This window comes from Xiphophorus hellerii, chromosome 24 (genome assembly GCF_003331165.1).
Source record: "Xiphophorus hellerii strain 12219 chromosome 24, Xiphophorus_hellerii-4.1, whole genome shotgun sequence".
NCBI lineage: Eukaryota > Metazoa > Chordata > Actinopteri > Cyprinodontiformes > Poeciliidae > Xiphophorus > Xiphophorus hellerii.
The window spans coordinates 6870460-6883129 of NC_045695.1; the positions used below are offsets into that span (position 1 = coordinate 6870460).

General features: G+C 41.2%; 1 protein-coding gene across 1 annotated transcript in view; it reads right to left on the reverse strand.

The window, feature by feature from the left end:
• The window catches only part of ptgfrnb (prostaglandin F2 receptor inhibitor b), a 54883-nt gene extending 42590 nt beyond the window's left edge, over positions 1-12293 (reverse strand). The window contains exons 1-4 of the mRNA XM_032555969.1: positions 11893-12293; positions 7151-7263; positions 6737-6995; positions 390-803 (exon numbers count right to left, since the gene is read on the reverse strand). Coding sequence (XP_032411860.1) covers positions 390-803; positions 6737-6995; positions 7151-7263; positions 11893-11938 — 832 coding nt within the window. The 5' untranslated portion in view covers positions 11939-12293. The remainder of the gene's footprint in view (positions 1-389; positions 804-6736; positions 6996-7150; positions 7264-11892) is intronic.
• Positions 12294-12670: the final 377 nt, after the last annotated feature.

The window sequence follows — 12670 nt, forward strand, 5'->3', positions numbered from 1 at the left end:
AAGAATTTCCACACAGATAAAATGAATTCATCTAAATTGTCCACATAAAAATGGTCATAAAAGAGCAAACTGATGATACTAGCAGCATTTATCTGAACACAGTGCTCTAAAATCTGTTGTGCAGTCGCACGCATCTTTTCTTTTCACACATTCTTCCCATTTGTTAAAGCCTGCTGCTTACATTACCCACAATGCAGTCTGACTGCCAACATTTGAGAATGAGATTCTAACACAAATTGTGTCTAATGTAGCCTAAAGCCTGAAGCAGTGATTAGGAGGCAGCTGCTAAGCTCACTCTTTAACAAGGAACCATTTCAGACTCCATACTTGGTAGTTTACTGGTAAAAAGAAGAGACTTAAAAACACAAACTCGGGGTAGATTTTCTTACTTGTAGGAGTGACGGAAACAGCCCCCATCTCTTTGGAGCTTTCCACAATCTTCGTCCACTTCCCTCCGCTTTCACGCGTCCATTCAGACCCCGTGCACGCGTACGTCCCTTCGTCGGACGCGGTGACCCTGGAAATCACCAGCTCGAACGCGCCGTTCCTGCCGGGAACCAGCCGGAGGTCCCCGTCGAGGTAGCGGCGAGTGAACCTCGGACCCGTGACGACGTCTCCCTGGGGGCCAAACGTGAGGATTTCCTCAGAGCTGCCGCCGGTTGTCACCAACCAGGCGATGGACAGGTAGGTCAGGGAAGGGAAGGTCAGTTCTCGCGTGGCGTTGCAGGAAAGCGTGAGGTCGAGTCCCTCTTGGACGACCGCGGGCGGAGTCTGGGGGGTCACCTTGAGGGTGTTGGGGATAACTAATGGGGGAAAAACAGAAAGACAGGACTTTATGAATGAATGAGTAAAACGCTAACCAGATAAAAGACAATGAACATTAATTTTAGAACCATGTACAACCAAACAGGACACCCTCCATGGTTATTTAGCTCCATCCATCTTCCTCAAGCTTGATGCTGCCATCACCATGTTTCATGCGACTGTTTTGTTCAGGGTTTTTCTCAACCTATTTGTTTGTAGACCATAACATTCAGTTTTCCCATCTTGTTGACAAATTATCCCAACTGAGCGATCTAATGATTTAATTCCCCAACCACTCGGGTTGATACTCAAGTTTCTTCTGCAACTACATTTATAAGAACATGTCTTTTGTTTTTAGTGAGGGCTTTTTCTACTGATATGTTGACACTGTGCACTTACAGAACTCTAGAAATGCTATTTTAAGTCATTAGCATCAAAAAAAAAAAAAAAAGGAAAATGCAAGACATTTACAATTTCTGTGCGTCTCTCGACTTTTATTTTTTGAATAAGTCTCGGTGCGATCCAATACACAGAAGAAATAAATTGCACCAAAAGTAACAGGAAGATTTCTTTGGTAAACAATTCAAGTAGTGATACCAAGTTAAACTGAAGGGTAATGACTCAGTGTCTCAGCCGTTGGTGAGACATTAACAAGGTGGAGCAATGAATTCATAAACTATGATGACCTTTAGACATTTCTACATCACTAAACAACTTTCCGTTTAACCAGACACAATTCACAAGAAATAAATTAAGAAATAATCCAAGCTTTGCTGGTAAATCTACTCGCGGTAATATGACCAGGGCCACCGCTAAAAGCAGAAACAAAGTAAGGAAACGGTTACAGGAGAAGGCAGTAAACTGTCTGATTGCATGTGTAGCATGAAACACACCCAGGGAGTGTTCAGGTAACCTAATAAACTCTCCCTTTCACTTTCACACAACAGCGTTAGCTCAGCTCTTTTATGCTGGACTTGTTTTGTTTTGAATTCGCAGCTAAACGCGACGATCGGGCGGCGTCCGAGCAGGTCCCGACAAAGCGGCCTGTGACACCGCCGAGACCAACCACATGACTCACTTTGAGAAGTCTAAAATAAAAACCGAGGGTGTCTTTTTTTTTTTCCCTTTCTTCCCTTTATGACCGTTTTCAGTTGAATCCACATCTCATCGTTTCACAATGGGGAAAAGTGAGGGAACAGACGGATGCTTTGAGGATGGGAATGTGATCGGCGGGGATACGGGGGGTTAATAATGCCGAATGGCAACCTCACAGTAGGGTTTGCCTGTCTGCACACGCGCTCTGCTTCATTAGCTCCACCAACATGTTTAGACTTTTAACACAATGTGTCACAAGCACAAAAGCAAAGGGATGAGTCACTCGTTTTAAATCACTCATTTGATCACAGTCGTCTTTCAGAGTTTTCCGTTTCAACATTTTAAGATTAACATTTAACATTTTTTTTCTGTTTTAAAATTTTTCCAGGTTTTAAGAGAAAATATATTTTAGAGCAATGAACACATTATGAACGTTTCAATTGAATTATGTCAAATACTCTTTTAGCAGTTATTGGTGAAGAGCTATATCATTCATGTCAAGTTTGAGCAGAGGCTATAGCCAGACCATTGAGGTGACTGTGGGTGTTGTTTGTGAGCATAAAGTTGATAAAACTCTTTTCTCTTTTATTGAAAATTAGCTAGAAACAGAATGACATTTTCTTTCTATCTGAACCACATGAAGGAGAACATTTGACTGCAGATGTCGTCTGAAGATGCAACAATGTACAACCTCGCTTGCCTCTAAGCTTCATTTTTAAAAAGACCAAACAGTATGTTACTAAATACCTTACTGTTGAAAGATTTGTAGATAAAGAAATTAATAAAAGAAAGATTTGTAGGTCACAGCTGAACCCTTGCAAGTAAAATACAAAGTGATTATGTGTAAAAAGCAAACCCTGCAAGAAAAAAAATAAAATCACTGAATGGCTCCTTGATATGAATGATTATTGTGAGAGTTGCAACAAATTGTAATTTACAGTTTCACCACAAGCGGTCATTCTCAGCCCAGGTAAATCAACGGCAGACGTGGCTTACCAACAAGCGCTTTTAAATGTCTGGAAAGAATTCCCGTTTGCCAAGTCTCCAAATCACTGCAAGTTTCCAATTGTCCTCAATGGATAAATCCTTATATAAATATTCACGTTATGATAGAGTTTCTGTGTTGCATGATGCCCGAATTTGGTGGTTGAAGCACAACATCAATCTTATAGGTCTGATTTTTGACATCAAATTTTGAATAAAGTGGGTCCACAGAAACTGTAACATGCACATTTCAATGGAAACCTTCAAAAACTCTGGTTTTTAGTCCATCGGGTTTTTCTGATTCCCACGGCATGATACTGCCACCACCTTATCTGACAGTATCGTAGGTAGTTATGAACAAAATCATGAATAAGCCGTTCATTTTAGTTTTATTACAGAAGGAGGGTTTTTTTGTCTCACGATCTGAGTCATTCAAACATCTTGTGACAAAAGCACAGCATTCTACAGTGAACAACAACCATGTAATGCATGTTATCGACATATATAAATTGTAAATCCGAACCTCCTCCATTGGAGAACGAAGCTCATTATTTTAGCCCCATCAAAGTCCCAGCAGCTCCCAGTGTTCATGAGCTTCGTCTCTAAATTTGTCCAGTTTGGAAAGCGATTCTAGTCATGTTGAAAATGTGGCCAACAAGAGGCAGATGGCCCAGAATAAGAAGAACATAGTTGTGCATTGTTGGAATTACACGGATGGCACATTTACATCCCATAAGACAGACTTTGCTTTGGATGCAAAAAACAACAACACTCCGATTTTTTAATTTTTTTTTTTAGTCCAACTCATATCACCAAATGAAAACACAGCTTTATGTAGATCTATTAAACTAAAGTGATCAATAAAAACATACAACATCTGAAAATATCAAATAAAAGGTGTTTTTTTATGTTACTAGCTTGAGAAAATCTTATTTTCCATTTAATTTACTGGGATTCCTGTTTAATTTTCCCAAGATCTGGAGTTCATGTTCATCTTCCTTGCAGCTTCGTTATATCAGCTTGTCAAGATATTAACCAAGAGTTTACTTTAGCATCAGAAACTGAGAAATAACTTGTTTTCTCATGTTACTTCATCAACTTGAGAAAACAATGCTGTCTAGTAGGAAGCAGACATAACAACTTCATTAAATCAGAAAAACAAGCTCCTCTCCTCGTTTTTCCTGATAATCTCTCTGTAATCTTATTATTTTGAAATACCAGTATGTCAAGCTCGCCTTTTTTTTACGATTCTGTAATTAGTATTTTAGGATTATCTGACTTCAACAAACTCTAGGAAGTCAAGGGAAAAAAAATGGAGTCAATGGAACCAAGCCAATACCAGAGTCCCTAAAGGATAGACCAATCAGGTGTCGGAAGAGATTGTAGTTTCTGAATGAGTAAGACAAAATATGAGGCTTAACGAACAAAATAAAAAAAGAAAGAAAAAAAAGCAGATTTTCTTTGTGGCACCCTCTAAGTAGCAACAGGAAACTCATTTTCTAAATTTGGCACCAAAATGTCCAGCATGCTTCGACCTGGAGACTTAATCCAGTCGTCAAAGAGCCTCAAGTTAGTTATTAAAAGATAATAATAATAATAATAACAGTAAGATGGATCCATTTTGATGTTTGGGGAGCTCTTTGAAACCTGCTGCACTGAGCCGAGTGTTTACTGCACATAACAAGGAAGGTGCAAATAATTGCGTTTTGTTCTGCCTATTAAAATGAGCCTAAAAGGCTCAGCAAACTTCCCTTGTTCTTACATAACCAAACATCCTCGGCGTAGCAACGAGAACGCCGCGCGTGTTCCTGTTCAGCTCTCGACCGGTGGAAACCTAACTCATTGTGACTTGAAAGTAAGCGAGCAGATACATGCGTGTAAATCATTGCGAATGCTAATACATATGCTTAGCATGCACACGACGAGCTCGCTCGCATGCAAACACGGCCGCCTTGGCAATTCAGGTCTAAATTTAACAAGGTGTCTGGGGAGCTGTGCTGGGAAGCAGAGAGCAGCTGAACATGATGGTGCATTATGGAGATAACTAACCTGCTGTCTGATTACGCTCTCCGTCACTTCATCTCTTAAAATGTAGGCTTCCGAGCGAGAAAGATCCAGTCTTTCTCCTCCCACGCAAGACGTGTTTTTTTTTGCTTCTTTAAAGGAAATAAATGTAGTGAGCTGGGAGAGGGTTCGGTTTTCAGGGCCTGGGCTACCAAACAGAAAGCTTGTTCTTAATTATGAAACGGAAAGCCAATTAAAACCAAGGGGAAACAGCTGAAAATATGTGGAGACGGCACGGTCAACTTCGTTAATGGTCTAAGCTTCAGGCCAGTTCTCCACAGTTTATCTCGAATCAGAATCCGCCGAGGCGCTCATGTGCAAATCAATGCCGATTGTGTTTTCAATGTTTTGCTGTCAGATGAGGAAGAGAGTCTCAGTAGATCTCTGGGATCAGGCAGGCTGAGATCCTATCGAGTTTGAGTCGCATATGTCATTCATCAGATAAAAAAAAAGAAAGTAAAGTACTTTTCCAGGAGGGTAAATTGTTGCAGAACAGGTTGTTGCTGTGGTCTGCTGGCTTAATACTTCCTCTTTACAATGAATGCAAACAAACTGTGGTAGATTTGTTTTCAGTTTCTCTAATTAAATGACTTGTTCTGTATTAAACATGAACCTTCTCTCTAGTGATTTTAGTTTCATGTTTGGTATTTTCCAAAGTTGCTGTTATGTTTCAGCTCAAAGTTTCACTTTTATCTCAGTGGCACCTTTGCTCACGAGCACAACCAGACAGAAAGTGCAGAACTGTAAGTCTTGGCTAAAGCCTAGCTTGGAGTCCAAGATGTATCAAACTGCATTCACAGGCTTTATAACGTAATAACTTTACGATTAAGGAAACCCCAGAAAAATGCTAGCAGCACAAACACAGCACTGACTGTATGTATGTAGTTTGACTTGGGTAATGTGAGAGGGCCTGGCTGACCTTTCTTGACCTCCCCTTACACTTTTATTAATAATTTCAAAATGACGGCGTCGCAAAATAAATGTTTTGCAATGCAAAGCAGCACCAGCGTAGCAACGTAGCATAAACGTTGGCTAGATTTTTCACCAGACTCAACAAGGTTACTGTGAAACAAGCGGTGGTCACACTTCAGCTAACCCGCTAATAGACAAGCTAATGTTTTGATTAGGAGTTTAGCATTTTTGCTAACTTTGAAAACGCTAACAACAGTGGCCATATTTCCGCTAATCTGCTAATATCCGAGCTAATGTTTTGCTCAGGGGTTTTTGCTAACTTTGACAACATTTAGCACTCTTACCTCTAATCCTTGCAATGGATCTAAAGTGTTTGCAACTTACTGAGCTGAACCTGCGTGCTTTTAAGTTGCCAAAATGCTACAATGATTAGCTAACACAGAATTAGAAATTAATTGGAAAAATAAACCCTCATTGTGCTGAATGACACAGCTTGGTCCAACGTTTTCAGTCGTACAATGTCATTTAGATTCTCTCCAAATCTCCATCTCCCTGGTTCTAATTCGACACAAGCCAAATACTCCCACCTGACATCTGCTCTCCACCACCAGAGTGTGTGCTCAATGTGTGTGTGCATGCCAGTAATTGTCTAAAACCAGCGTTCACACAGAGTGTGTGCAGGAGGATATAAATAGATAATTATAGTGAGGAACGGAGAAAGCTGCTAAATGAACCAACACAGCTATGTGTGGCAGAAAACCAGTACTGTGAAAAACCCTACTGTGAAACACGGTGGTGGCAGCAGCATGATGTGGGGATGCTTGGACAGACTTTATTGAAAAAATGTTGCCTTCACTCAGATTTCTTCCCTTCTTACCCCTGAGCTGGACCTGAGCGTTGTAGTTGCCGCTGGTGATCGGGTCGGTACTCGGCGTTCGGCAGAGGTAGAAACCGGCGTCCGTCAGCTTCACCTCGCCGATCTTTAGCTCCACCTCGTTGTCCTGGAGACGCACCACCGAGACGTCACCGGACGCCACACGCCTGCTGAACAAAGGGTCCGAGAAGCTGGATTCGAAGGTGGAGATGATTCGAGTCTTTGGCCCGGTTATGTCCCTGGACATCTCCCAATCGAAATCCTGCAGGGCAGAGGAGGACAACACTGACGTTCAGTCGGTGAACCGCCATTTTCTGATTCTGCTTCTTCATATAGTCAAACAATCTTCTATCATCACTGTGGTTAATCATTTTTAACAGAGCAAAAACAACAATTAGCATAAACGCCAAACATTACCTGCTCACTAGGTCCTCCATAGTCGTTGACGTCACACCTGATGGAGACCGGCTGACCTTCCACCCTGATTAACGGACCAGGAGACACCGTCACCACACGGGCCGAGCATCCACCTGGAAGGACGGACAAAACACCACGGATTAACCCTTTAATGCACAACAGAGACTTGTTTGGCACTCAACACCCATATTATCCACGTTAAAAATTAAAAGTAGGTGTGTGGATATTTATGCAGGGTTCTGTAAGGCGTTTTGTTCGTTCCAAGCTACAAACGAAATGCGGAGAAAACAGGCGGTAAAGTCAGCCTGTGGCTCCCTGAGCGGCTCACAGGTGGAGCTTTGTACTTCACAGGGAGGCGGGTGATGTTTTCGCACTGTAACTCTGTTTCGACACGTACAACAGATACCGAGGCTCGACACAGGCTGGGCTTGTTGTGGCCTGAGGGAAACATGGACCAGGGACGTTCATAATGACATGATGCAAAAGCCAGTCGAGCATGGGCTGCACTTTTTAACTTTCTGTGCGCGGATTCTGACGCATTACGCTGAGTCATCCCTCATTTTGTTCCAGTTTCTTCCTAAGAAGCAACACTTTGATGTAATTTTTTGAGGTGGCCTTTTGAGGTGGATACATCTCCAGGCTTTCTGACGCTCTTTAAAAACCTTTATTTGAACTTTTGCTGCTTTTCTTGAATCGGGCGCCGTTCTTTTGCACAGCACAGTGGGTGTGTTGCACTCAACTCAAAGATACTGTATATCCCAAATGTTGTTGTAATTCACATCATCCAAATATCTTCAAAAAGTCACTGAGGATGGCGATAATGCGAGCAGGAAGGATCTCTGATAGCAGTCAGCCTTCCAGCAAATCAAAACGGGCTTCTGACTAAAGACTGTTGAGTCACGACAGTCATGCTAACAACTTAATATCTGGTCAAATGATACATTACTCAACAGCTGTTGCCCAACTGCTAGCCCACCTCATTTGCTTTTGCAACATTTTAAATTTCCCATCTAGCGGTACGGTTAGAAAGTCGTTGAATTGATGAGCAAAAGTCTAAGAAAAAGACCAAATCAGAACTAACCTAACAGAGCTGCTCCAACGTGATATTCAAAATATTCTAGAAAACATGATTAAACGCATTCAGCTGGACAACTCTTCTCCTCTAGAAGTTTTTTTCAATCTTTACTGAAAACGTTAAACATTCTTGAGAGATTTTTGGTCCAAACTGAGCACATCATCCAGAACACACCGCAGCATTCACAGATTTTCTTCCAGCACACCTTTCCACATCCAGGGTTTGCCTCGGTGTATTACAAGCCTGGTGGGCTGCCAGGCTGTATTAGTGCCCCCACCAGGCTGAGCATTGTTTGTTTATTATATATATATATTTTTTTTAATACACCAGTAACAGTGAAAGCAAAGACGGGTTAAAGGATCTCTATAGCAACATAGCGTGGTAATTATGTGAACACATATATAGACTTAGGTCAGGTGTGGTTTTTTATTATTATTATTATTATTATTACTTATTGAAACTGTGTAACCACTTTCTGTCTTTACTGTTCCACACATTACTTAAGTCATATTTTCAAACTTAAAGTCAACTTTAACCATTTTTTAACTGGGAAAAAAAACCACAGTAGGATGCTTTAAAAAGCTTCACCTTGTCTAGATGCTAAATGTACAGAGTTGCTGCCATCTGATTGTCCTCGTTGGGTCTAAAGCTGAAAACTAAATCGGTTTTGGTTTAAAGATGCCCACATAAAGAGGCCTCTCGGTGAAACTGAGGAGTTCGTCTCTATTGGAGCTTATGGAAGGGAGCCAGCTGGTATTTCTGTGAGCCTGCAGAGTGTGGGCTTCTTCTGCTTCCAAGGAGTCAAGATGTTGTAAAATAAGAAACCCGGTGCATGCTGGAGGTGCCCCATAGCCGGATTCATCTTTAACTCTTTAGCTGCTGAACGTTTAGCATGCCCACAGCGTGATTCACACGGCGAAGGAAGCAAATCCAGCGTGGGCTGTGATGTTGAACAATCACAGCTCAAATGTTTTTTAGTGGGTTTTCCCCCCTCACTTTTTAAAATATAAAAAGTTGAGGCAAATTTTCAACAGTAGCGACAGAAGCAAACAGAGCAGCCGTGTCCTTCATGGAGGACTGTTTGTAACTGAACTGTTTGTTCAGTTAGAAGCAACCCAAGGCCTGATAAGCCAGACTGGCAGCCGCATGTTTTACCCACACAATTCCTCTCTTATCAATTCAAATTTGAATTTTCCAATCCGATTTGAGCTGAAAGCTAAAAATGAAGTCAATGATTGATTTTTATATATATGTTTATATAATTTGAGTTCACGTTCAATGGGTCCAAATTTGGTTCATATTTCTGATTTTAGCTCAAACAGCTACACAGAGTCCGTCTCCTATTTTCATTGAGCTCAGTTTCTAACTCTGACAAAAAGTGCTCGCTCTACTTCAGCGGTTCTTACTGCGAACGGCGCCGCCGGCCTGACCCCGGGGTCATTAAATAAACATAAAATACGGTTGTAAAATCAAACCAACCATTTCAGAAAAACCAGCTTTTGAAAACACGCACTGTATAGATTCCTGCAGCTCGAAGAAAAACCTGATCCCTATTGGTTTCTGCACACATATCACCTGAAAACTTGATCAATATTAGTATTTCTGTATGCTGATTCTGGAGGAAAATGTGAGAAAACATAACAAGATCATCAAAATCTGTTTGTTAGAGGCTGGATTCAGGCCATGAATGACTAAAAAGCTGTGCTGATGCACTCGGTTTATTCCAGGAGAGAAATTATACAGTCTGGCAGGGACATTAAAGCAGAAGTCTGACCAACAGACTGCTTCTTCTTCTTCTTTCTCATGTGAATCTGACTGTACGTGTGATATGTTGGCAGCCACAAAACAGGAACTAATGCGCCCAGACCCAGAACACGCAAATAAAAAGGAAAAAATACAAATGCTGTGAACATTATTAAACTTTAGTTTAGAAGTTAAAGATCACAGTTGCGGGTCCTGCGAGATCCGGCGCATGGATAAGTACAGAAATGCAAAACCGCAAGCCGGCCAGCGACATCTGATCGTCTTTCCCTGAACTAATTTAAGCCAACTCTCCCCCGCTCTCACGTGCGTTCACGTCGGAGAAGCCCACTGTAACGCCCATCAGCGTATGGTGACTTCAGCACTCAGGTAGGCCCGGGAACAAGTCCCCGGTCTTGTCTCCTGCAGGGTAAAACCGGCTCAGCGGCTGGACTGTAACCGAGGTGACAGAGGCGGTGTTGGCGAAACAGAAACAAACGTTGCCGTTCATCACAGAGGCCAGCTCACTTTGACTAAAGGCTGGCTAATGGGGCCCTGTCCCCTCACTCTGGACAAATTGGTCTCGAGGGAAACGCAGTCCGACAGGCTAATGAAAGGTTAGCCTGAGAAAATAACCAAAAGCAGGGAAAATACAACAACTATAACGTCTCACTGCAGACGGTAAAGAAACAGGATGTGTAGAAGGGCAGTTTAAGTAAGTGTGAGGCGATAATCTCACTTTGTTTAGAGATATTTCCCCAATTTCTGCCTGTAGATTAACTCCTCCTCTCTGCAGAATCTGCTCTACTCTCATGTTTTGCTGATGACTCTGTAATTTCAGCAGTTGATGAGTTTATCACCTGACTTAGGATAAGTAAAGCACAACATGGACATTACTTTCTCACATTTACTTAGTATGCCCTTACTGACACCTCTATGATAAAATTCACTTGCATGCTTTAGATGTTCTCACATCTAAAATATACAAGTGATGCACCCAAAACCACTAAAAATTGGTTATTTTTTATTTTTCTTTAGTAAGAATAGATAACTTAAAGAATTCAACTAATTTCCCAGTTATTTATGTTATCATTTTACTTCAGTTTAAGTGTTTTTTTTCAATTTTTTCCAACTTTGTGTCATAAAATACAAGAACACTGAAAATGTGGGCTTTTAACTCAACTGTTAGTTGTAGTCAACTTCTCCCTTTAAAATCCAAAAAGGTCTCCAGCATCTGATAACAAGAAACTCTTTTAAAACCTTAAAATGCAGAAAATTTAAGGGGTATTGGGGATATAATCGATATTTCTTCCTTATTAGATTCATATTAGGTTTCTTTAACTGGTAGATGTGTTCAAACCCAAAAGAAAGTGGTTCCACTGTAATATTACATGTTTGTCAGTCATGAATTGAAGACATAACTGCTCATTTCTCACGCACCAAATGCCATTTGGGAAAATTGCATTTTTAGATTATTCCCCTCTATTTGCATAATGGTTAGTATAAACTAAAACTAATCGCCTTACATTTTGCGTTGTGGTTCTCATTGTCAGTTCGGGTAAAAGAAAAACAACAAACAACAATAAACCATGCCCAGTTTCACTGTTATTTAGCTGCAGTCGCTGATTCTTTTCCTCCAAAATTTGAAGCGCTTACCCGCCGCTGCCACCAGGTAACAGTGGTTTAAGTTTAAAATGCATTCAAATAAAGACATTATTACACTTCTAGTGTATGCCGAATCGTCTGATGAACTGTGTCAATGGCGATTTTGTTTTGAATAACTTAAGTACTAACTCATGAGCATGCGAAATAACAAAAGAGTTAAATTCGTATATTTCCAAAGGGGATTCCGTGTGACTTCAAGTCTGGTACGAGCCATAGGAGTTAATCAGTCATTAACAATCAAGCAAATAAAGAGGTGTCTTACCGATTAATAAAAGACCAAAGGCGAGTGCAAGGAAACCGGCTTCCATGGTCACCACTCTCCTACTCTGCTGTCCCCCTTTAGTCCTTAATTTCCCCACGTCCTTTGTCCTGTGCTGGGACAAGAAAAAACAGCCCTCCCGCAGATGGAGGGTCAAACCCTAATGAAACTCTTGGCGGTCTGTCCGCTGCGCTCCGCACACACCCCGAGCGAAGCCGCAAAAAAAAAAGCCCAGAAAACGAGCGCACACCCGGCGTATCCTAATCCAAAGAAATGAAGACCCGGCGAGAGCGTTCCCACGATTCTCCACACGCTGACATGACTGAGCTGCTTTTAATAGTGTGGGAGCGACGCGGACACATCTACAGACTGACTGAGGCTGATTGGGAAGGAGGGACGCGGAGAGAGTGAGGAAGAGACAGGCCGGAAGTTAGGTGAGCAAGGAGGAAGCAGGGAGGTCCCAGGTGGAGCTACTGACACTTTTCATGACATATTATTACTCATTACGACAAAGTTGGGTTGTAACTAGTTACATTTACATTTAAAAATTTACTTTTAAGAGTTTAAAAAAAAAAAAAAAATACACTGTACTTTTTAGTTTTACTTGAGTAATTTTATTATGAAGTATCGCTAGTCTCACCACTGAATGAAAAACAAACATGTCTTAACCAAAAACTCACCCGACAAAGACGTACATCTACAGTTTTTGTTAAAATGTCATAAGTTTTTTTTATTATTATTTATTGAAAGGAACTGATTTAGAAAAGTTTTCTTTTGACTA